Source organism: Netta rufina, assembly GCF_964035555.1.
Source record: "Netta rufina genome assembly, chromosome: 3".
NCBI classification, from domain to species: Eukaryota; Metazoa; Chordata; class Aves; order Anseriformes; family Anatidae; genus Netta; species Netta rufina.
In genome coordinates, this window is record NC_140125.1 from 53,765,619 (window position 1) to 53,792,039 (window position 26,421).

The window sequence follows — 26,421 nt, forward strand, 5'->3', positions numbered from 1 at the left end:
ATTCTTGTGTGTGTGTGTGCGCGTCTAATTTGTTATAGGGCTTGTGTTGAGACACCTTGGGGTCAGACCCATGAGTTCTCATGGAGTAATTAGTTCTTCTCCATCAACTGCCTGTGTACAGACTCTCAGTACACTAAAACAAATTATGTTTCAGGATATGTTAAGTGAAGCTACCTCTCATTCTCTGCATGCTGAGAGTATGAAAATGAGCAAAGCCTGTATGAGACAGGAGCCGAGTTTAGTGCCCAGGATCATGTGTTCAAGCTTGTACACAGCATATTAGTAACCACAATATGAAATGTATGCTGCTTGTAGCAAAAAGCATATTAGGTTTTGAATGCTAAAAAATTTAAAATCAGGACTTTTTCACACTAACATTAGTGATTGTTTTTTAACGAACTACTTAGTGGTAAGATAAGACCACGTGGAAGTAGATACTAGCTTAATGTTTATACAAGTTGTATGATGGTAAATGTCGTAGGAACAGAATTTGCAGATTTGGATTTCATTAACTTCAGATGGGTTGGATGGTATTTCTGTTCACTATATTTCTTGGCCCATAGGTGCTTTAAAAAACAAAAACAAGCAAACAAACAAAAAAACAAAAAGAAAGGTGGACAAAAAGAAAGAATACTAAATGGAAAAAAATACCATTGTGTTGATACGGAAACATTTGGCAGTCCAAAGGAAAGTCATGGCTGAGACTGTTTGTCATGTATTTGCCAAATAGTTGCATAGGTGCTGAGGGGGATTATTTTGTCTTTATCAACTACTGAGAGTTTGTAGTTGTAGATTCTTCAGTTGTTGCTGGCTTTGTTCAATCATTGTTGCTTAACAGCAGGCACTGTACTCTCATATCCAGAAGCTCCAATCCCACTTTAAGGATGGCACTGCAATGCTGTAATCCAACCTCAATGAAGTGACAGGAATTGCAACACTTCTATGCTCAGAAATAAATCTCTGACAGTTGTAATCTTGGGTGAGAGATGTGAAATTCATTTATGAAAGCTCTCTTGCCCACCACCTCAATAACAAGACTTCTTCATAGGTTTCCATGTGCATCATGGCGATGGTGAACTCGTTAAAATCTTTGAAACAGCTGGTACAGATAAGTTGAGGATAGGGAACTGCAAGAGCAGAATTGTCACATAAGTAGTAGAGTTCTTGCTGGAGTCAGAATGGCTGTGGTAACTGTGAGGAGATTGCAGCTGGTGCAGTGTATCATCTCACTGTTTGTTTATTTTCCCTTTGTCAGACCTCATGCAGCTTTCCCACAGAAATAGCTCTACTGTAAGCTAATGTGATGTATAACAAACAAACAAGAAGTCTGCATGTTCTTATCTTTGTTTTGATATACATAAGGGGAGAAGGCTTTCCAGTGTTATGGAAAACTTGCTTTGCCAAAGAGCTGGTGACCACTTGGTAGGTGGCAAAGTAAGTTTTAAGGAGGGAAATGATTGCGGGATTTCTGTGTTTAGACTGAAAGTGTATTAAATATGAAGAATGCAGATGTATATAAAAGTCTCTCAAAATTCATTAAAATGTACTCTATTTTAAAGTTGTTTTTTTCCTAGATTTGCACGAGGTCAAAACATAGCATTGCATATCTATCTAAAAATGTACAACTGAGCTAAAGTTAGCCGTTGGCAGTTGTAATTCTATACTCATGTGAGGTAGTGACCTAAGTTCCAAGTGTGCAGGCTCAGTAGTATAGCCAGCAAAAACATCTAAATGTCCACAAAACAGCTTAAATGGATTATTTTATTTATAAAATTCGATCAAAGTGTAGGCCAGGTACAAAAGGGAAAATATTTAAAGTAAACTTTCTAAGGAAATAATTGAAATAAAAATCTGTTTTAATTTCAGGCTATTTTTTTAACCAGTATTTAAAACTGAGGTTCAGGTATCTATTGAAAATATTAAATAACTGTACAGCTCTTCATGTTTGTCCCGTAGTCTCAAGGCTGCTGCTGAACCTTTCAGAATCAAAGGAGTCCTGACAGGATGTCTCATGTAAGAGATAAGTAGGTGAATTGTCAAGACCAATCTGGCTTCACTGAATAGTGTGATTTGCCAGGAGTCCCCGTGGTTGTTAATTCTGTGAGATGGGAAGAATCTAAAAAGTCAGGTGCCTGTTTTTGACTTTTCAGGGGTTTGTGCCCATTCCTACCTGCTGCAGTGGGCAAGTGTTCTTGTGAGCGTGTCACCCAAGTGCTATAGATTGTTTCTGGAAGTCTTGTTCTTGGTTGCCTTCCTTCATCACACCTGCCTTTAGATATTTTGAACCTTTAGGTATTTATCTAATAAATTGTAGTTGCTGGAAAACTACCGATCAGAGTTTCTCGGAAGGGAAGAAAGCCTATTAAAATGAACAAACCCATCTGAGGAACACACTGAAAACATAGGCTTTTAAAGACGAGCAGATTTTATAATGACAAGGTCCTGTCTGCAGTGATGCATACCTGTAAACTGTTGCATGCCTGCAGGAGTACTCTGGGGAAAATAAGCTTAGCTTAGTTCATTTTTGCCCTCGTTTTGGTGATGGTTGGTTCTCTCAGAGTGTCACATTCATGTTAGGGATGTGGCTGGTGCAGAGTATCAATGTACTAGAAATTCAGCAGATGCAAGACCTGTTTCTCCAATCTGCACTGAGCAATGGTGTATTTCCCTTCTTGTTCTCTAAAAAAGGGTCTTTGTCACTAGAAAATTTCCAGTGCTTTCTGGTTTGTTTTACATAGTCATATTAGAATAGGCCAGCCAGGTCAGCAGAGCATTTTAGTAATGTTACTGTTGATTGTGTGTGTCTTCTGGGACAGGTAGACACTATTCCTGGTACAACAACCAATGTGTGTTTTGGCTACTGTTAAAGTACTTGACTTTTTCTGGTTTCCTTTCCTATACTGAATAGTAGACCACATCTTTGATTTTACCATTTTTTGTGAGAGTGATAAAGTCCCCGTGCCTCTCTGCATGCCCAATCAGTCTTGTGCCGTGCTTTGAGTGGCACTTAAGCTAGCAGTGGTGTCTCTGAATAATGTCAAATAAGAACTTCATAAGAACTATCATGCATCTGATTTTTAAACACACCAGTAATCACTGACAGGAAACACTGTGAAAATACAAGTTGTTCTGTTAGCAGTGTAGGGGTTGCGTGCACTGAGTTTTGGGGTTTTGTGGAAGTCCTTTACTAGTAAGTTTTAGAAAATGGTTATAGCAGTTATAGGAGTCTGTCTCGTAGCAAATAGGGATTGTTTGTTTGTTTTTAGAATTAGTAGCTTAAAATGTTGTCATCTTGTTACATCTTTGAGTGCTGCAATGCCTCAAGATTACTTTTTATTATTTAAATCTGGGCTTTAATGCACAGGAATAAGAGGATTGAGTAAAAGAGATTAGGGGAATAGACAAAAATGAATGAGACAATAGAACAAGAAGAAACTATACTAATAATGACTTGAAGAGGTTTTGGACAACTAGAGTTAGAATAGTAGCCAAGGAGGCAAGACTGGTAGTGAATGCGAGTGAATCTGGCTGGGATGCTCTGAAAGAACCATATTTCCAGACAAGTGAGAATCCTGGAAGAAAACAGAGATGCCAGAAATAGCAGTGGGGAAAATGGAAGCTGGCAGTTTAGCAAGAGTAAAACAGGGAGGGCTGGCTGTGGTAACACTGTAGAGATTACGGACTATCTGTTCTTGTAGGAATTACAAACAGGAAAGTGAAAGAAATGAAGTAGCATGTTGTGTTCCTGCAGTAGATCAGAAAGAACTGAGAAGGCATGGTACTGATAAAAAGAAGATAGGGACCAAACCTGCTAGTTAGAGTAGATAAAGTAGGTTCTTCTCAGCATCTGCTCTAAATCTCCCAGCTTTTGTATCTATCTACATAAATACTTCGTGAAATTCTGAGTGAGGAAATACAACTGCTGCAGGAAAGGCTTGCAGGGAGATCTGAGAACAAATGCAACTAGTACTTGTAGGGTCCAGGTGTCATGAAATGCAATAACCGTCAGTTTTCTGCACAAAGCATTTGCTAAACCAACAAGATCTGATGTTGTTTTTCTGAATTCAAGTTGAAATAATAAAAATACAAGTGAAGAACTGGTTGTAGCAAAATATTTTGAATCAAATAATCATATGAGAAGATAAACATGGAGAGGTTTTTGTTTCAGACTGGTGGTTTTGATAGATTAATGATATGGGCATAGGAGCAAGTTACTAGGAAGTATGGCAGCCTTAGCTTTTTTAATTGTTAGCTTGTAAAGGCAGTTTCTACCTCTCATTGAGAGAGAAATGGCTATATTTTTGCACTGTAAAGGCAATGAGATAAGCAACACATGAGAAAGGACAGTTTTCAGTCAGAGAAATGAGGTTAGCCATATAAACCTGTAAAATAGTTTTATTTTTTTTCTGCACATAGGTGAGGAATTTGGCTATGCTAAAACTGGGCATGTCAGGAGGAAGAGATGATGATATGGGTCGCTCTAGCTAGTGATCTTAGGGCTTAGTCATTTAATATTTGTAATGACCTTAGGGCAACAGATAAGACAGCGCTGCTGAAATTTTGATGATGGTGCAAAGCTGGGAAGTGTATTGATATAGAGAAGAACCTCAGCTGTTAAGCAGATTTTGCAGAATAACCTTGATGACCAGCACATAAGAAGTGGGGAAAATAATATTAATGCAGTGCAAGGCAGTGCATTTTGGGACTGAACAGGAATTTCTGCAGTAAGGTCATGGCAGAGGGAATGGCACAGCATAGAGGGGTGGAGATTTCTATTGGCATGTGGTCTGGACTGTATTTCTGTGTGTGCTTGACAGGAATCACAGAGGAGGAAGTGAATTCCCTTTTTCAGTTAAAGGAGTGCAGTTCTAGGAAAGCTGGATGACTGTCTAGAGAGTGAGCTACTGGCTGTGCTTTAGGCTCTGATCATTGACAAACAATGTTATACATGTGGGGGAAAATGAATGAAAACGTGCCCAAATTAAGTAATCCACATACTACATGGTCATATAAGAGTAGTTCAAAGCTGTCAATAGACAAAGTACTATTTCTGTATAGTCTCAGTTAAGGAATTCTCTTATAGATGTACTAAATCCCATTATTTTACTGGAACTTGAGTTAAAACATTACATTTCTAAATAGGAAAATTATTTTTCTAAAACAATATAGAATTTTAATTAGGCTTGCCTCTTGTTGCCCATATTTTTTCAGATATGTCTAACAAAGGCTTCTTTGCTCCTTTGTTTTTTTGTTAAAAAAAAAAAAAAAAAAAGCAAGCAAATGAAAAGAACATCAGGATCCAGTGATGTAAAAGACAGATTTGTGACACGTTGATGTTTGTCATGTATTTATATTTTGTGGGGCAAAGAAAGGCTTATGTCAGTTTCTGAACTAAGTCAACTGACATCTCCTTGCACTTGACAATTTTATTAGTGTTTTTTGCCATTTGAATTGTGACCTAAGGATAGCAATGCTTTTCATAAATTGCTAGCTGGTGAAGGAAGTGTTTTTAATTAATGGGAGGTGTGTTAGCTCACGTTTCATAGAGGGAATAGGATAAGGGTTCATCTTCTACTAGTATTCACGTGCGTTCTTGCATCTGCTTGGGAATGAAGATTACTTTTTAATGTCAGCTTCGCTAAGGTACTTCCTGCTTTGCTGGTAGTAGAGACAACAAAGATGTCATAAACATCACCTTGCTTCAAAGCAAAAAGTTCAAGACTTATGTGAGAGTGGTGTCAGTGGACTAGGGCTTTCTTCTGCCAGTCAGAGGGAGAAGCGTTGTGTCTCAAATGAAGAGTTTGAATGCGTTTTGGAGAATGAGATGTGTTCGTACTCTAAGGGTGGGGAGGGGGAAGAGCTACAACCCTTATTTTTAACATGGATCATAGACTTGATGGCCTTGAAATCAGGGAGGACATCATTTAACCTAAGGTGTCTTTCATTCACAGAATCTTTTACGTATTAAGATTAAGTGCCTGTAGAGACCACACTGTTGTTAAAGGAAGTTGTGTGTTTTTGCTGAGGGAGCGGCACTCCCTGAGCTGCATTTCTCAGATGCAGTTCAAACTTGCTCAGAAAACTGAGGGATAAGTTGAGAGTTTTTGGTTGGTTGGTTGGTTTGCGTGTTTGTTTCTAGCTGTCCAACATGCATTATTCTTTTCCCAACCCATAAATGTATTCCTTCCCTTGTCTGTTGCATGGGTTGGAGAAGAGGAAGAGCTGATTAAGTTTTCCACTTTGCAAAGTCAACCATCATTGTCCCTTCCTTAAAGGGACAAGGACAGAGTCTTTGACTGGAGGTTAGCGTCTCTGATTTGAGGTGTCTCTGATTTGAGATTGGATGTCTTTCTAAAATACTGTCCTGTTTTCTTTGTAGCATGAGATTTTGGAGGTGTGGTGCAGGAGGACGGACTGTGATTGTAATTGTCCCTCATCAGCCTTTAATCAGCAAAAGTGTCAAGAAACTTAAGTGCTAAATAAATCATATTTAGTTGACTATAGTGACTTTTGTGTCCTGTATTATTTTAAAAAATGCTTTTTTTGTCATTATGGAGTGTTATGATGACATGGCAGTGCTGCAGGGAAAAGGTGACTCCAGCTCAGACAGACCCAACACAACTTCCACCCCTTATTCCATAACATTTGTGTCACAATCAGGTATAGAGAGGTATAGTTAAGCTCTATAAACAAAAGTGTTGGTTGTTTAATTTAAAATATGCTGCTATTTAATTCATAGTTTCAGTAGTGGGAATAAAACATCTGCATTGCTACAGAAAAGCATTAATAGATGCTCAAAGTATCTTGATGGATGGTTTGTTAATGAAACTGGTGACACTGTTGTGCTGTAATGAAAATGTCTAAATTCAATTTATTCTTTTCAGAACTTTTGCCAAAATAATCTTTTCTTTTTCTGCTATCATAGTAAATTGCTTAAATAGAAGACACATGTATATTAGCATTCCAGCTTGAGCTAGGGGATAACATTGTGGCAGTATTTTTGTGGTGATAAAGTAATCTTATTGAAATTTGTTGTACAAATATCCTTCATTGAAATCAAAAGCTGTAAGTTCTGATATCCTCAGCCAGGCTGACATCAGCAAAGAATTTGATTAATCTTTTTTCTTGTTTTGCTAGAATAACCCCTACACCCTTAGGAGAAGGGAAAAGCACAGTCACAATTGGTCTTGTTCAAGCTCTTACTGCACACCTTAACATTAACTCCTTTGCTTGTCTGAGACAGCCTTCCCAAGGACCTACTTTTGGAGTTAAAGGTACGTAAGAGTTGCAAACTGTATGATCTGTTCCAGAATAAAGAATACTGCAGTTTTTTAGTGTCTTAATTACTCCACTAATGCAGTGGATTGCCTGAATAGGAGCATATTGTATTTTTGTTAAGTAACTTATAAAGGTTTCTCTCACACATCATCTCATGCAAGGTTCATGTCTGTGTTCATGTAATTATGTGTATTAATGATGCAGATAAAGGCCAAACATAATGAAAGGCCTGGGAATGAATTAGCCAGGAGGCATTTTGAGTGAGTACACACCCTTCCAGCCACACCTCTGCTTGGAGACGCTACAGAGATGTCTCTAAATGTTACCGTTTAATTATCCCTTGAGAAGGAGTCCTAAGTCCACTCATATTGATATGAAATATTTAAGCCAAGGAAGTTGGCTGTCATGTGTGGTTCAGCTGTGTCTGCATCATACGTTTAGCTAGGTCTCAACCTCATCTTCCTGTTCTTCTGAGTTTTCCCTCACATCCTGGGCTGCTGCATTTTTGCCTAAAAGGGTCTGAGGGCCAAGTAAGAGGCAGCCAGAGTTCAAGCTTCTCTTCAACACTGACAGGAAGTAATACAATCTTTTTTTTTTGTTTTTGTTTTTACCATTTCTCAGCTGAGATTGGTGCCTAACTGGGCAAACACTCCCCATCTACTCTACTTTGCTTTGCTGAAGTTTAAGTTAACAAGTTTGATTTCAGCTGGAAGGCTCCTGGTGCTTGGTGCTTCTCAGCCAAGACTGGTGCATGTGAGTGCTTTAAATCCCTCCGCTCAACTTTTGTATAGGCTACAGCAAAATTCTTTGCTTGTGCCCTGGGAGGCGGTGGGGAAGGAGCGCTCAGGCAAGAGTGTGAAGGTTTCATGCAGAAGTAGTGCTTGCTCATTACTGCTGCGTCTTTCCACCCAACTGTTGCATGTGCATGATGATGTCCCAAATCTAGACAAGAGCAGAGGGTTACCCTTATCTAGCTAAAGTCTGGGCCAGCCATTATGTGTAGACTTTCCTTTCAGTTCAAGAATTCTAATTTTATTGCCTGCTGAAAAAAAGCCATCAAGGTTTGAGGAAATCCTGTTTATTCGGGTGCATCATGAATTCCCTAATAAAATGCAAAATACTGAGAAATGTATCATCAAAGCTGTATGTTTAACTTTGTGTGTTTAAGGTGTTGTTTTTCCCAAAACTGATGCGAATCTGATGCGACTGTGTGCTTTATTGCGCAGGTGGAGCAGCCGGTGGTGGATATGCTCAAGTGATTCCCATGGAGGAGGTGAGACAACAATGGAGGCAGCAAATCCCTGTCCCCCTGGGAGCCAGGCTCTTCTATGTGGTGCCCAGAACCAGGGCAAGAGGCAGTGGGCACAAACTGAAGCACAGGAGGTTCCCTCTAAGCATCAGGAAGCACTTCTGTGCTGTGCTGGTAGCTGAGCATTGGCACAGGTTGCCCAGAGAGGTTGAGGAGTCTCCTTCCTTGGGGAGATCTTCAAAAGCTGCCTGGACATGTTGCTTGGCAAGAGGCTATAGGTGTCCCTGCTTGAATAGAAGGGTTGGACAAGGTGACCTCCAGAGGTTCCTGCCAATCCAACTAGTCTGTAGCTCGGTGAAAAAAGTCCAATTTAGAGCTCTGCAAGATCACTGCCAGTCAAAACTGGTGAGGTGCCATGGCAAAAGTACACACAGCTGGTCCCAACAGAGCAGTCATGCAATGTTTGGGTGCTGTTTGCACTAGAGTACCATCATAGCAAGGGCTGGTGTAAGCTGTTGTTGGTGCTTCTCAGCTGTCAGTACTACAGTGCAGTTAAAACTGACCTCTCATCTCCTTGTGTAAGATATATATATGTATATATATATATATGTGTATATATATATATTTAAAACCACCTTATATAACACTAATCTAATTTAAATGGCTGATTTCAGATTTTTCCAAAAAGCTTTGCTGGACAAACTTTGTATCAACAAGGTTCATGCCTGATCTGGTACTACCTGTTCTATTATGGCTTGCAGAAAGCTGGCATGAAACCATAAAGCCAGCAAGCGCTGTGTGCACTGGAGGATTTGGCAGTAATCTGCACATCTGACCCATGTCAAATTTACACTGCTGGTAATAAACTGATGTAGTATCAATCATGTGGAACTGTAGCCCTGGGCTTTCCATTCCTGGGTCATTTAGCAAAGAATAAAGACATTTGTGGCTTTGTTTGACTAAGCTCAGAGTAGTTTACTACTACTCAGGTGGAAGCAAGTCCTTCATATAGTTCCATACATTCTCAACCTGTAATATTTCCTCTACAATGATAGGTGACTAATTTGAGCTGCAATCTCAAGGAGATGGCAGTGGCTTTTTTTTTTTTTTTTTTTTTTTTTTGTTGTTGTTGTTTGTTTGTTTTCCTAAAATTTTTGAGATTAAAAGGTTGTGTTAAAGGCATTTTATAAAAAAAAAAAAAGTTCTGTTGCTTTCACCATCTAGTTCAATCTTCATTTGACTGGAGATATTCACGCTATAACGGCTGCGAATAATTTGCTGGCTGCTGCTATTGACGCTAGGATCTTGCATGAGGGCACTCAATCTGATAAGGTGAGAATTACTTTCTAATATCCACATGACTCTTTTTTTTTCTTTTTGAATTTTCAGTAAATTGAATTTCAAAGTAAACTAAGTTGACTATCTTCTGTTTTCACTGTGTGAATGGAAACAATTGCTGAAGCCATTCTGTATTCTGCTGGGAAATTATGCTTACCGAATATATTTTTCTGGCAAATATCTGTCATAAAATAGTCTTTAAGATAAGCATCTTATGCCCAGAAGCTTGTCAACCATTTTAGACTTTACTAAGTAGGCTAATAAGAGATGGTTTTTCTCTCTCCAAATTTTATTCTTTTTAATGATTTGTATAGTCCTTTTTGAAGTTAGAAGTTATGCTTCTGATATATAGTTGGGTATGATGTACCTGAGGAAGAAGAGGTGTGGGGAAATAAATTAAATCCTCTTCTCTCTACCAAGTCTTTTGTGAACTTAATACAAATGCTAACTTGAGTACATGTATTTAAAGAGGAAAGGAGAAGAAAAGAACCTCCTCTTTTCAACTACTTGTTAAAACTGAGCAGGGTTGTCTTGTCCCCCTTGGTGCAACACAAATGTGCATTTAGGCTGATTTGCAAATGATAGTTACAGTTTGAGTAATATGGCCCTTGGTTAAAGCTTTAAAGGATTCCAGTTTCAAAAATAATCCAGAACTTTTCTATGGAGACTTAGAAAAACAGTATTTTGGGTAATTGCATTTAGGCTACTAAATCATAGGCACTGTTTAAAAATTTACCACCTTCTGAGAACTGTTTTTTAAACGTCTATCCAGAAGTCCACAGCTTAGGTGGTTGGGAAATTCTTACTGAAATTAATCTAAATAAAAGAAAATTAGGAGCTTTTTATTTTAAAAACTATCTTTTCATTAACTTTGCGTGTTGTTTTTTTTTTTCTAGGCTTTGTATAACAGACTGGTTCCAGTAGTTAATGGTGTGAGAGGATTTTCTCCTATTCAGTTTGCCCGTTTGAGAGTAAGTTGTTAATGTAGTCTTTCCCCAGTTACGGTATTTCTTCATAAAATATTATCTTATGCAACTTTTTGAAAGTTATTTGACGTATGGGGCCAAGTTTGTATAAACCTCCCTCAAGACCAGGATCTTTCTAAAAGCATCCTACTTGAAGAAATAGGATCTGCGTCTGATATTATTTTCATAACTAGCATTTTTGCTATTTTCTCCTGAAATAAACCAATTTTTTTTTCAAATGGTGTGTCTCTCCTGATGAAATATTGAAGTCAGAGTTTTAAAATACTTTTCCTATTATGGTAAAGTCACATTTGAAAGATCAGATTCTTTGGTGTTGCAGTATTTTCTGGTTTTGAAAGTTTATTGTAACACATTTTGCTGGGGTTTTGTTGATGTCTATTTGATAACCTCCTTCATTGGAGGGACGGAAGTGTATTTCTGTGCATACTATGCTTTTGCAACCCATCTTGCTTCCTGAATGCTTCCAGAAGAACTTCTATACAATTCTTGTAAGAAGAATGTATCTGGATATGAGGCTTCCACTCAGAAAGATAAATAACTAGAGAGCAATGCAGGCCACTAGTGTTGGGAGAGAATATGGACCACTTATACATGAACCTTAAGAACAGCTTCAATCTTCTATTTCCATTTCCACGTTTGTTGTTGGCTTTGGGGTCCTGACCAGTGTTGTTTCAGAGGCAGTGGGTGGCAATTGATAGCTGCCAAGTGCATACACAGGTGCATTTGGAACTGAGGGAGGAGAGGGGAAGAGGGGAAGAAAGGATAGAAGTAATACCAGCTTCTGGTTTTAAAAAATACATCTGTGATGCTTGGTTAATTCACTGAGGAATGCTTTCTAGTGCCAGAGAAAATTAAGATTTTTTTTTGAAGACTGCAGTTTTTAAACACAATTTTCTGATCCAGCTTTATGTAGGTTCACCTAAAAAAAAAAAAAAAAAAAAAAAAAGGTTGGTGTTGCTAAAATCATGAATCTGTAGCCAAAAGATATTGTCTCATTCATTATGGGTGATGGCCTATTCAAGTGAATTTTTTCATTTCATTTGAAGATAAATCACACAAGACAACACATGGATGGGTCTTTCAAAGATTTTCACAAACGAGCAAGCAGTTAATTATCTTTTTCTTAGCAAGTGATAAGGTTGAATGTTTTTTTTGGTTTACGTTAAGTTTCTTCTGTATAAGAAAGGGCGCTCTCATTTAATTGCCTAAAAGTATTTCTACTTTTTTATTTCATTCTTCCATCAACAATGCCTCTGTTTAAGTTACAGGCACCTTTGTATGTGCTTTTTTTTAATAGTTTCAGCTCTGAATTGCTTCTTTCCCAAATGCTTGTGTAAGGTGGGTGTGGAAAACGAGAACAGCTATACCGTTTGAAGCAAAATAACCATTTTATTGCTTTTTTAAAAACTTTTTTTTTTTTTTCCCATAGAGGCTGGGAGTAAACAAGACTGATCCTGGAACATTAACAGAAGAAGAGATCAATAAATTTGTGCGTCTTGATATTGACCCATCCACAATAACATGGCAAAGAGGTATATAATCAGAAAGCTGCACTTCATCTTGTCTGTTTATCATAAATTATTTCCTAACTTGCTTCATTTTACCTGAATCAGAGCTGTGTCTGCTCTCTGACTCTTAAGAGTAACCCATTTGCAAGAGAGAAATTTGGGTACATAACAGGTACATAACAGGTTTGGAAGTAGTATGTAGCTCTAAATTTGGTTAAATATCTACAGTAACTCAAGAGACTTTGCTAATATTCTGAAGAATAGATTGCCGAGAGACAGTTCAAGTACCTTGTCTCTCTCCCATTAGATAATATATCTTAAAACATACTAAACTGCCTTTTCTGTGCATTTTTACAAGTTTTTATCTCTCTTTACTTAACTGTGTCTGTTACGGTTTTTGGTTTGTTTGTTTGTTTTTAATATTTATTATATTTGGCTTTGGTCCCTGTTCCTCCCCAGTTCAGCAGTCTGGGTTGCTCAGAGACTAAATAGACCTAAGGGACTGTATATAATATTGTATGTGCATTTATATATCCTACATTTAAGGTGTCATGAGTTGTTTGCTTTGTTAGGAAGAAGAGGTGAAAGATGTGATACAGTTTCAACTATGTGTGCCAAGCAAACCAGTGTCCACTTTCTTGCTCTTAGGCAACTCCCCTCTGCGTTTTCCCGTTTTCCAGTTCTACTGCTGGATTAAGTTTCAGTGTTGACTTCAATAACTGTATTTTTCTTTTTTAAACAAATAGACTGTGTCAAGTTTTATGCTAAATGATACTAGATTTTATTTTTTTCCCCGAGTTCTTAAGCACTGATATTATTAGATTAAAATTATTGTTAAATAAAATGTATTGATGATGCTCAGAGAAATATATAATGGTGCAGCTCAGTGAATGTATTGAGAGACTTAGCCATGCTTTACTGTGCCCTTTGCAGGCATGTCATCTCAGAGTTGGAATATTTTCTCAAGATAATACTGGGGAATGCAGCATAAGACATGTTTTATTAATCACACAGTGTGTCTGTGTGGAAAGGACCTGTATGGGGATGAAGGAATAATAAAAATATTTAGTGTAATGTGACTCATCGTTTTTATCAGCACTGGTTTGGGAGGAGGCAACATTACTCAACAGCTGTTAACCTCGAATTATTCATTTTATATAATGTTAGTGCAAATTTCATTCTACATGACTCTGTATGATGTACAGATTTTAAACATTTCAGGAAAAACTGTTTTAGGAAAGGCTTAGATAATTTCAAAAGTGTTCTATTTGGGACTATTTCTGCAATCCGTGTATCTGCAAAGCTTGTTACTTAGCAGAGACTTTGTAGGATAGAAGAGAGAGCTATCAAATTGTCTGAGGATGAATTTTAGTCAGGACCTCTTTCCTTGGAAGTGTCACAAGCTTAAAGTTTATCTTACACTAGCTTGAAGAGGTACAGCATACTAAAAGAGGGAAAGCCTTCCCCCTGCTCACTGTTCCCTTGGTATTCATTTCCTGTTTAGAGGATAAGACAGTAGATATATCAAACCTAACATTTAGTTGAAACTAAAGCTCCCTGAAAAGTTTATTTTAGGTAAGGAGGAGGAAAAATTTGGAGAAGGAAAAACTGTTTCTGTGGCAAAAACAATTCTTTCATATGATATGACTTCTACATGCAGCTACTGCAGTCTTCATAGAGGATTAGTTCTTGCTTTTCTCCCAGCCCACTCACAATCCTGAACTGGGATTTGTAAAGGAATGAGACTTAAAGTCCCTCTTGTGTAATTATGCTGTCCTTTACTGTACAGTCAAATTTGTTAATCTCCAAAAACAGCAGGAAAAGTAGGAGGAGATGATGTCACTGACCTTCACTACAGACAATCTGTCTGGAGGTTCTTGATTCTCTGCCTCAGAACGAACAGTGCTCAAATCTTCATCAGAAGAATGACTTAATTGCCAAGCTATAGGTTGTACTGCTCAAGAGTACATTCCACCCTTTCCTTTAGGGCTGGTGCAGACTGAAACATCTGTAAAGCTAAAAACCTGTAAGAAAGAGCGGGCCTGTTTTTGCATTTGTAGGGATTACTGCTCCTGGGAGTGAGAGGACTTGGAGTTGTCTTTTCTAACAGACACAACCTCCTAATATTTCTTCCTAAGAAATATCCTGATGAGTTCCCAGCAGATGAGAGCACTTCTTCGCAATCCTTCCTTTTGGTTCCTATAAAGGCACATCTGAAGTTGCATGTTGTCAGTGCAGCGTTGGAGAACTTGGGTTGCTGTGATTGTTTGCAAAGTTAGCAATTCCACGGGATGGTTTGGACATACCCTTGCAATATCTAAAGTGTTTGCAGGTTAGAAAGACAGTTGTCTAAAAGTGAAGTAGTGTTGAATAGCAGATGGTTGGTCTTGGCAATTGAAAAAAACCTTTCTTTGAATGCTGTGCAACTCAATGTGGAGTTAGTTACTGTGATGTGTAAGAAAGTGACTTGTCTGGAAGAACCGATCTGACAACATAATCATCCTTTAAAAGAGAAACAGACCAAGTTTAAGCTACATCATGAGTCTTAAAAATCAACTCTTAACAAATAAGTGAAGAAGCAAATGATTTGAGGTAGGTCTGAGGTGCATTCTAACTACTAAGACCGATTTCTCAGATGTAGGTAAAACATTAAGTTGTACAAGTGAATGTCTAAAATCTGTTAGCTGAAAATATTGCTCAGAGAAATTGTATTCAAGTTATTTCATCCTGTCATCTAGTGGTATCACACAGAAGGCAGAAACCAAATCAGCACCACTGCTGATGTGCAGAAATGTGGTTGTCTGGCTACATGGTTCTGTTCAAGTAGCTGAATCTTACACACGTAACAGGTATGCTTGGAAAACATGCAGACCCCTGAGTCCTTGTTAATGTTCTGCTTTTGCTATTCCCTTATTTCAGTGGTGGACACAAATGATAGATTCCTACGCAAAATAACGGTTGGCCAGGCGAATACAGAAAAAGGATTTGTCCGTCAGGTATGTGAAGTGATTTAATATATCTCATTCTGGACAGGCTTTGCTGTAGAGGCTGAGATACTTGCTATCCTGTAATTATTTCAGCATGTTTCTTTGAATTGTAATGCTAACATCTGTTGATATTGTATAGCATTCTTGCAGTGAGACTGATTGCGTTAATGAGTAACTGAAGTTTCAGAAACAGAAATCAATGCATGTTGCACAAAGTGCTGGAAAAACTTGAAAAAAATGTATGTTAAGGATCCAACCTTGTCTTCCGATGAATATAAAAAAGGCGAAGAAAAAACTTGCATTTATCTTTGCCCTCATAAGATAAGTTTGTTCAACTTTTATTCCTTTTTCTTAAGTTCCCCAAACTATATGAAGTATTTGTGTAATTTAAATTACGTGTAAATTTAATTTTAAATTAAATTTAAATTTAATGTTAAATAACTGCAGGCAAGGGTGTATCATGTGTCACTGGTTCCATTGGTGAGGACTGAAAATGACTGTTAGTTCTCCAGTCAAGTTTTCTTTTCCTATCGTGCATCTCAGCTTTGGGATCTAAATTGTAAGAAATTGACCATGTGCTTAAGGCTTTTAATGTGTTGTCTTGAAGGTGGTGTTCTGAAAACAATTTTTACACTTTTCAGCAGTGTAAAAAACTAGCCTCCATTACTGTATGAGAGCTTCTGGAAGTTTTTTAAGGAACTTCTATTGAAAATATGTTGAAAGCCAGATTTTGCTGATGTTATCTGGAAAAGTGTTTGTGGTGTCATGTGGGTAAATCCAGTCCTGAAAAAATGCCAGGTAGAATACAAATGCCAGGTGAAGCAGATTCATTGCAATGACGTAGAGTTTTTCCCAATTTGATGAGGGTTATTGTCATCTAACACTCTGGATCATGAAATTCATGAGGTTCTGACTATTTTGAAGTGAAGTAAATGGTTATTGTGGTATATATCAGGTTTTGCTTCTTTTTGGAACTTTTGTTGTCTTCTTTATAATTTCAGATCTCCTTTAAGGTTGGTGTCTAAATAAAGAGACCAAAAAATAGTGCCAATGTTATTGTTCAGTTCAGCATATAAAACAGTCTGATTGGAGAAGCAAATTGGAGAGAATCACTCATTTCTTTTGAACACATAGGTAGAGAGTTTTCTGTCTGTTACTTGAAGAAAACTCAGTGTTAGCTAATACTTATCTCTGATAATGGGTTGGGACTAAATTACAGTGTTTGGTACAAGTTTCTCTAGCACTTGTTGAAGATGTTTTTGTATATTTAGATTTGTTTCAGTGACTCATTGTGATTATTAGCTTTAAGCCAGGTTCTGTCAGCCTTAGTGTGCAACATGTTACCACTATAATTATGCTGCTGAGTTAAATGTGGGTTGTTTTAGTACAGAATACTAGTTGATGTATGGCTGTCAAATTCTGCCATACCCATTCGTATTTTATATGGACTTACCACCTAGAAATAGAGAACAGTTAGGAAAACTCATTTCAGAGCCTAGCCAGAGATCCAGATAAAACAGGACTTCATAACTAACAGATGCATTTTATAAATATTTGGAGTGATGTTCTAGCACTCTTAAAAAATCAATGACACCTGTGTAAAATGGCAGAGCACAGCAGGCACAAAAGTATGCATTTTAATGAACGGGGATGCTGTGGTTTCTAAAGAGTATTACATGACTGATGGCCTTGATCCTGCAATTGAATCCATGTGGGTGGATCCTTTCATCAACAGAGAACTGGCTTTCCAGCTAAGGCTTCTGTCAGCACTTCATAGGTGTATAAAGGTTATTAGAGTTAAAATAGCACCTGCTATCACAACCTTTTGTGCCTGTTTTTTTTTTCAATTAAATATTGTGTCACTCTTTGAGCATCTACCAGTGAATATTTTTTTCCTGGCCTTTTGGGTTTACCAAACAGCAATGATAATAAAAACTTAATTTTTTGTGTCCCGATAAACATCCTGATGAAGTTAGAGTATGTTCCACTATATGGGTTACACATAAATTTCTGAGGCTTTTTTCCTGTCTTACATTTGCTATGATGACTTGCAGGGGTGTTTTTCTTGAGAAAAGATGGCAGCATGTCAACTCAACACTAACAATGTTAATTGTGTACTCACCTGTTTTGTTGTGTATAGAACTGCTTCTAGAGGGTACAGAAAACTCGCTTTGTGACTTCAGCATTTCATTTGAATCCTTGTGCTGAAAATCTCAACTACAATATTAATTCTTGTTTTCCGTGGTATCTCTCTGGTTTTGCCCAATCCAGGAAAGTGCTCAGATGTCCTCAGGAGTTTTGACTAAGCTTGCAGGCTGACATAGTGGTCAGCCTCATAGGACTGCTTTGGGCTGTAGCCATCAAGACAGAACCTTATAGCAGAAACGCAGGGAAGAAATTCTTCTCATTCACCCCAATTTCATCCTTCTAGCACAAGACAGTAGTCTTTGTGCCTTTCTTCTCTGTTTATATCTGACAGCATGCGGCCTGGGCTCTACTAAGAGTAGATTAATGCAAATACTGCTAATATGTTCTTCAAGGTCTTAAAGAAAATTAAAGGCCACAGCTTTCATTCTGCTGAGGCACTGCACGGTATGGATGAACTTCCATAATATTAAGAAGAAATATTAATATTTCCATAATATAAAGAGCAATAGGATTGATATAGCACATATTTCTTGTTTGTTTTTCCTAACAGATATTTGCTCATTTACTAAAGGGGGGGGGGGGGGGGGGGCATATGTTTTACATCGTCATAAATCAAGCATAAAACCTGGCAGCAGTGACTCTAAAACTTGAATTTACATTGAAAAGAATGATCAAATGTAACAAAAATGTTTTTGAAACTAGAATTTAAGATAAAAACAAAGCCCCAACAATGCTGTGCTCATGCCAGTAAAGTTGAAATCACATCTGGTGTCTTGTGTGTGTTGTTTTTTTTTGCCACAGGAAAAATTTTTGGTCCTTCAGGGAGCTTCTGCTAAGGATAATGTGAGCCAAGGGGCTAAGCACTCTGCAAGAATAGTCCCCAAGTAAATGAAGTGTAACGAAGAACATTAGTGAGGAACTATAAACAAAGTGTTTGAAGTTACTGTAGTCTGAGTAATCTCAAAAGCTGTAGGTTACAATTTAGAACTTGTTTGAATTCCAGCATCTTTCCTGGGTCCGTTCCTGGTAATTCCCTGTGAATATTTGACCTGACTTTGATTTGGTTAATTTCTCATTTTTATTTTACAGGCTCAGTTTGATATTGCTGTTGCGAGTGAAATTATGGCAATCCTGGCACTCACCAACAGCCTGGAAGATATGAAGGAGAGGCTGGGGAAAATGGTGGTGGCTAATGACAAGAAAGGAGAACCAGTAACAGCAGAGGATCTGGTATGTTCAGTGCTGTAGAGTTATGAATAACCTCTGATTCGTTTGTTTTGCTTCTTGAAACATTGTAAGGACAGGTGCATGCCAAGCTTTTTGCTTTGAACAACGCAGTCAGATATCGAAGAAAAATCTTCTGGCCAAAACTTGCTTGCAATGAGAACAAGATGTTGAACTTATTCCTCCAAGTCTTCTGGTAGCATCTGGGTCAGGATGTCTCTGCTCTCCATAACCTACTTGGATAGATTTCTGCAGTTATTAAGGCAAACAAATTTGGTGCTGGAGTGAGTCAAAGAGCATAGTTTCCTGTTTGAGAGAGCTGGTAATGTTTGCTACTGTATTTGTGAAGTGTGCTCAGATATTACAGTGATAGTTACCACATGAATGCTTATACCACTAGATCAGAATGAAAACAAACTGTTACATGTTTTGTAAGTGCTTGGGGTAGGATTATCTCCTCACATCATTAGAACTTTTTTTCCTCACCTGCACCCTCATAGGTTCTGTTAACTCCCTCCTTCAACTTCTGAAAAAGGTTAATATGTTCTTCCTTTATGTCAAATCCTAGTTCTTATAGCTAGAGTGTGAGTCAGTAGGCAGTGGTTGGAAGCTCACACCTGTCTGTGTGTGGCAGGTTCTGGTGCAGTCAAAAGTTGCCCATTAACCCTTGTAATCCAGCTGCATGTCAGGACTAAGCTCACTGCTTGGTACTAATTTACTATAAAATCACATTACTTGTATTCTGAAGCCTAATTGCCAAATTAAGATCATGTACTGCAGATAAACAGCACACCATAAATACAAGAAATGAGATAATGCTTTGCTTTCATTCTTTATCTGTCATCAAAATACGTCCTGGTGGCAATTGTGATATGCCTTAGAGCTGTGCTTTCATGCCACCGTGATGGCAATGACAGCCAGCATCACACAGACTGATTCCCTTTATGCAGTGAAGTGTTTTATCCCGTTTGTCCCTTTTACATGGACAACTGCACAAACTTGCTGCATTTTAAGAACGAGCAAAAGAACCTTGTCAGCAAACATAGCAAATCCGCAAGCAGGGAATGTCTTCACAACTATAACAGATTCCATTTTAACAAAGAAATGAAAATATGGTATCTGGCTCTCATGGGCTTATGACTGAAATGAAGATAAGGGTATAAAAATTTCTAAGTAAAATCATCATTAAAATTCAGAGCAAAAGCTATTCCCAGTTATACAGGAAACTCACATACTCACATTTTAAGGCACCCTTGCATGGGTCATATAAATTCTGGAATATCCTTTATGAAGAACTGCATTTAATATTCCAGTTGCTGAAGGTTTGACTTTGTCTGGCTCAGCTGGTAGAGGGTGAGGATACTTACAGTATCTTATACTGTATATCCAAAAAAATTAAATTTAATTGAATTTTAAAATAATTAAATGAATTATTGATGCTACTCTTGTATGAGGGTACTTTAATGTATTAATATTGCAAAATATTTAACCTGTCTTCAACCACTTAATGCTAATCAGCTTGATGAATGAAAGCAGTATGGTCTGTTTCATCTATAGTTCTGTGAAAATGTTAGAGCTGAAATTCTGAAAAGTGCACAAAATATTACAAAATTTTTCCATTATGTCCATAAAATGAAATGTATGCTCAGTAAAAAGTCTTTTTAATTTGTTATTCTTTGCCATTTTCTAAACAAACGTGCTGTGCTTAGCATCTCAGTTGTTTGGTAGTGTCACTTGTGCTGAGCAGATGTTTCTAGTATTTCTCCAAAGCATTTTTCTATATTATACAAAAGAAGAACTGCCCCAAAAAAAAACAAATATCACAGTGTCAAAGATATGTGTTAGGTTCATCTTGCAGCTATACTGTTGCATTCTTTGTCTTCTGCAAGGTTTCTTCATCTCATGTACAGGGACAATTTTGGTGCATATCCATGACTGAAATGGAGAAACTCCTACCTCCTTTGCAGGATGTGCTACAAGTGAGAATGAAAACTATACAAAGAATAGGAATATGTTTTCACAGTTAAGGCAAAAAAGTGCCTCTTAGGAGAGTTGGATTCTATTCCGGTGTTTTTCACAGAGTTTTGTGTATGATGCTGTTTCCTTACAAACTGATTCTCATGGTACACGAGGAGTTGTGTGTTCCTCAGGTCTGGCTTGATACTCAGGAGCTAAACAAATCAAATCTGTGTAAAGGGTGAAACACTATCAAAAACTTTGAATGGGGAGAAATTATTTTTATGTTGATTAGGGGTGAGCACCCAAAATTAGTGAATACTTTTGAGTTTAATCCTTGTTTGTACTGTGTTTTTTTTTTTTGTTGTTGTTGTTTTTTGTTTGTTTTTCTGGAAACAAGAACAATTGTTAATTTCTTCATAGTTATTAATGTTGGTGATGAAGTCAGATGTCATGATGTTGGGATTTAAGAAATGTCCAAAAAGGAAATTAGTAGTGGCTTTTCTGACTTTCTTCCTCAAATTAAATATGTATTACTTTGTACAAGGGAGAGCACTTACGAATAACTGTACTGTACTGCACTTGTGAAAGTATCCTGTATAAAGTTGAATCTTCTGGAAACAAGAAGCAAGAGGTGTATGATCAGAGAGTATACCATGTCATAATTCATACATAAAAAGAAGATAAGTTTCAGTTAGGTTGGGTGGTGCTTCGTCTTTGTTCCTATTGGTGATCAGTCTGTTTGAGCAGCCTGCAACTAAACCTACCATTTCTAGACTTTAAATGTAGTATCCTTACCGCAGTCTACAGGTACCTTAAAGGAGGCTGTAGTGAGGTGGGGGTTGGTCTATTCTCCCACGTGCCTGTTGACAAGACAAGGGGGAATGGGCTAAAGTTGCGCCAGGGGAGGTTTAGGTTGGATATTAGGAAGAAATTCTTTACTGAAAGGGTTGTTAGACATTGGAACAGGCTGCCCAGGGAAGTGGTTGAGTCACCATCCCTGGGTGTCTTTAAAAGACGTTTAGATGTAGAGCTTAGGGATATGGTTTACTGGAGGACTGGTTAGTATTAGGTCAGAGATTGGACTAGGTAATCTTTGAGGTTTCGTCCAACCTAGATGATTCTGTGATTCTGTGATCCACTCTACCCCAGCTGCTTGTGCTACGTGTGTTGTTACTGTGCTTCTTCAATCCCAGCTTTTGACTCCCCTTCATTTGGACTGCACAGATTCCATCTCCTATGTGTTAGAAAAGGATTCCTTTAGGATCAAGGAGAAGAGATCTTCGCTTGTGGTGCAGATATCCAGACTAAGTGCTGGTCCAGCCTGATGTGTAGTGTAGATACCCTAGGCTGTAAGCACACTGCACATTGCAGCTAAAGCTTTATAGGCGGGATGGGACAGGACTAAGCATTTACAAGTGGACATCTGTGAACTGTAACTTTGGTATTCCAAGGGTTTTTATCTTGAGCAAATTTTCACATGTGATAAAAGGTTTGAACCCTGAATTTTCATTCTCCTTCAGAACTGGGGGCAGAGAGGAGGTGTAAAATCTTTACAGCTCAGAAAGGAAAGACGTCAAGACCAGCAAATATAGGAAAAATGCTATACATGCTTTTACAGTACTCTTATTCCAAAAACAGTTCAAGCATTTTGGCTTAAATTTTCATAAAACAAAATCAAGATTAAAAGCTTGAATCTATCATAACCACTTGGCATGGAACATTTTAGCCCAAAAAACTGAAAGTGCTTATAGCTTTAACAAATTTAAAAGTGGCTTTATCATTTTAAAGGAGTGTTTTCTGCCCAACATGACTAATGGGTGGTGGTCAGTCCTATCTGCAACTAAAAAAAAATAAAATAAAATCTGGGGTTTGTGCTTTTATATATGCAACCAAGGTTGAATTTATTTAAGTTTAAATGTTTGACAGTAGTTCTTAGTTCACTGAAATCTGTGTGAAACAAAACCACTAAAACCTTCTCTGTGATTTGTTTCCAGAAGTACACACACTATACTTCACAAAAACACAATTGCTCTTAATTTTGACTTTATATTCAGTATATTTAGAATAATACAATGGTAAAACCTAAAATATACATTGGCAGATATAAACCAGATGCAGCGGCATGCTAAAAGTAATAGAAAAAAGATAAATTGAATATTTCATGAATTGAGAAGACTCCTTCCATAAGAGTAATGGATTAAATATCTAGCCTCTGTAATGGAACATATAGAAGTCTTTGCCAAAATGTGGTGTTCATTGTACAGTATTTTGAAGACTGAATTGGTTTTTGGCTTTTACAGCCTAGAAAAGTTTTGATGGACACATGCCATATCTTTATGTGAAATTAAATGGGTATGTATGCCCTAGATTAGTATTTCAGCAGCTATGAAAAAATATTAAATAAAAGTCACTTTTTTTTTTTAATAAGACTTCTCAGTTTGCTATCTCTACCATGCTGTTAGATTTCGAGAATTCCGGGGGTGAAAAAAGCTTCATATTTATTTTTATAAATGATCTGTCAGCTGAATATGTTTTGTTCCCTGGTTCAGCAGAAACACTGTGTACATACTTTACTTTAAACGCAAGTAGTTACAGCCCTTCTTGGTTTAAGGTTTAGGTTTTTTACAGAACCGATATTGTAGAAAAATGTTATCATTTTGTTAGGGACTATAGTTTCAAACAAAGGGAAGATATAAGTGCTTCATTATTTTTCTTTTAGAGAAATGTGCTGTTTCTCTGCCCTTCAGTCTGTATAACCCTTACTCATTTCACAGTAGTTGCTCTCAATCACCTTGCTTGTCATCTAATGCTGGCTTTCATTTCCACTCTCGATAAACTTCAGAGACCATTCCTGTGGAAGTGGTTTTGAAAGTGTGGGGTTTTCATCTAGGTTTGCCTTTCCTGTGTCACGTGTGTAATTTACTTTGTGCTCTGTGATCTTTGCAGTCCTGGGGAGCACACCTGCCCCGATGGCCGATGGGAAGATGGAAGGAGTCTTGCTTCCAGAAGTAGAACTTGGGATCAGTTCCAGAAGGGAACCCAAGAGAGATGCCTGTCTGTATTACATTTGATCCTGAGTTCTACTTCTTTCTGCTGACAGAGAGTTAGTAGAAAGCTAATGATCCTTAGGCTCTTACATGCTTAATTGGTGTGTAAGTGTCTAAGCCTCTAATGCTTCTATAAAAAATTTACCTACCTCTGAATTAAAAATGGGAACCTGATTCCTCACATGGCTTTGCAAATTAGATCCAGGACTTCAAGCGAGCTATGGCAATTTTTTACTAGCTGCTTGGGGGATTGGGGATATGAAGGAACAAAAAATTTGACAGTGATGGTAGATGGATATGAAAACTTCATAGGCTGTTTAGTTTTTAAGGACTGTTGTTGACACAATGCAGATTTAAGAACCATGAAGGCAGACAGATATGATGTGTGCTAATTGGAGGGGTTTTTTTGTCTCTTCTTCTATGCTTTCTGCTTCAGATACAATGAGATGTGTCCAGATGTACGATTAGTATGAATGAAATTTTCCAAAAAGTAAAAATGTATAGGTATAAAGGAAGTATTTGTTTCTTTTTATTCTTTTATTTATTTATTGTTTTACTTCACTGTTTTATCAGGTTAGTGAAGAGTTATCAGAAAGCAAAGGAGAGAAGATATGAGCCATTATTGACTAGGAGGGGTAGGGGAAAATGTCCTTTTTTTCCCCCTTCTTTGTTATTGCCTTCTCCCCCAAAATCTTTCCACTCAGTATAGCTTGAGTCAGCAAATAGCGGTTTGCATGCTTGCTTTGAATGAGCTGGTGGTCCAGCATGAAGCAGACAACAGAAACTTTACTTCTAATCGAATGTTACAGCTGGCATGAGTTAACACTTGTCAGTCCTCAAGCAGGTTTCAGAAGAAGAGCATTAGGGCTGATCAGCTAGTTAAACTTGCTATTGACCAGCTGAAAGACCTGATATAAAGTTTACCATTGGGCTTTTTTTCTCCAGAAAGTTGAATATTATTTACAATTACAATTGTCTTTTACATGGTAAGGTTGGAAAATATCTCAGTGGTAAGGTTGTAAAATATCTCAGTGTTAATGCACTGAAAGCATCAGCAGCTGTTTCTCTTTTAGCACGATAGATGGTAAATGTATAGCTTATTCTGTATGGTATTGGAAAAACTGAGATGCAGGAAGAAAATGGGTAAAATCAACCAGCTTTTTTCTTCAGATATGTCTGTTGCCTGTAACCTCCTGACTCGCATGAGTACATAATACTGCTTTTTGTGGGACAGAATACAAACAACTTAACTAGCAGTTACAGCTAGGAGCTAGTCCTAAACATTGTTTAGGTCAGCTGGTGGTGGGAGGGGAAGAGTTGTGCCTGTAGTGTGAGAAAAGCTTTACCAGCTGGCTGCAGAATTAATCAAGCAGTAGGAAAACAACAGGCTTACAGATGCATTAGTTAAGTGTATTGAAAAGTCTGATTTTTCATGAATTCAAATTTTGCACTGTGATAACAGGAGAAATAATATTTTTTTCTGTAAACTAGAAAGATTAAAAAACAGGTTTTATTGAAGAAATAACTAGCAATGAAATTTGTTCCCTTTCATGTAACATTGGTAGGCTTGGGACTTCAAGTGCCTCAAATTTTTAAAATCCATTTAACCTTTTTTTATAAAGGAAATGGTTATATGGAACAAATTTTAAATTTAATATCCTAAAAAATATGCCCACTTTTTATAAAGACGTATTTTAAATGTGACTAAGGTGACTAAAACACAAGAAATCAAAGGCAACAGCAGTAGCAGTTATTTTTATGTGGTCGTGAAAAGAAGACTTATTGATAAAGTATTGAATTTACGTTGTATTCTAACGTTAGAAAATGTTATGAGATACTGGTGAAGCATTGTTTAACTGGTGAGTTTTGTTATGCATTTTTAAGTTCTTTATCTGAAATAAGTAGTTCATAATCTTTACAAATTAAAACAGTGTATCTGTAAAGGAACTTGTGAAAGTGAAAAGTGGCAATAATTTTGTTTTTCTTTTTAAGATATTTTCCTTTTCTTTGTACTTAGACTGTCAGCTTTGGACTCAAATGAGTAGTTGGGTATATGTACAGAATAGCATCAGGTGTCTTCTGTGGAAGAGGTGGAGCCTCACACATTGTCGCAGAGAGCTGACGCTCTGGAGTTTCCTTGGGTTTTGGATCCTAAAGCTAGAAATAAAACTTGTAGAATTTACTCCGTTAAGAAACAAAAAAATATTCTTTGTTAATCTAGAAAAAGGAAAACCGTATTGTTTTGCTACCAGTTTCTCATATTACATCTTTGTATGGGTCTGTTGGGATTTGTAGACGGTAGAAGTTTGTAAAATGAAAGGAGCCTAAAAAGATAAAATCCTTCCCTCCTTTCCTTTCCTTCATTCTCCTCCAAGGAAACACTTGCTAAGCTTTAGCAGAAATCAGTTTTACTCTTTTGCTTTCAGTTCACTTTTATCTGAGGTCAAATACAATGCTTCATTTTCTTCTGAAGTCTGTGTTCGGATGTGATGTTCAGAAAGAGGAAAGTAGTTTGTATAAAACACTGTATTTCTGTAATGACGGTGTACTTTAATCTTTCTCATCTGTCTATCATTAAGATTTTAGCACAGAGTATGATTGTTCAGATTTGGGTTAATGGGCAAGAGCTGTGTGGAGAGTTCTACAGACACTATTTTCATTGCTCTTCTTTATTTGAACATTATTGTTTAACTCCTT

General features: G+C 37.4%; 1 protein-coding gene across 2 annotated transcripts in view; it reads left to right on the forward strand.

Annotated features, from left to right (window-relative positions):
* Positions 1 to 26,421, forward strand: part of MTHFD1L (methylenetetrahydrofolate dehydrogenase (NADP+ dependent) 1 like) — a 149,392-nt gene that overhangs the window by 30,023 nt on the left and 92,948 nt on the right. For both annotated transcript variants that reach the window (XM_084284268.1, XM_084284269.1), the window contains exons 12-18: positions 7,138 to 7,274; positions 8,505 to 8,551; positions 9,752 to 9,859; positions 10,762 to 10,836; positions 12,281 to 12,383; positions 15,279 to 15,355; positions 18,584 to 18,724. In XM_084284268.1, coding sequence (XP_084140394.1) covers positions 7,138 to 7,274; positions 8,505 to 8,551; positions 9,752 to 9,859; positions 10,762 to 10,836; positions 12,281 to 12,383; positions 15,279 to 15,355; positions 18,584 to 18,724 — 688 coding nt within the window. The remainder of the gene's footprint in view (positions 1 to 7,137; positions 7,275 to 8,504; positions 8,552 to 9,751; positions 9,860 to 10,761; positions 10,837 to 12,280; positions 12,384 to 15,278; positions 15,356 to 18,583; positions 18,725 to 26,421) is intronic.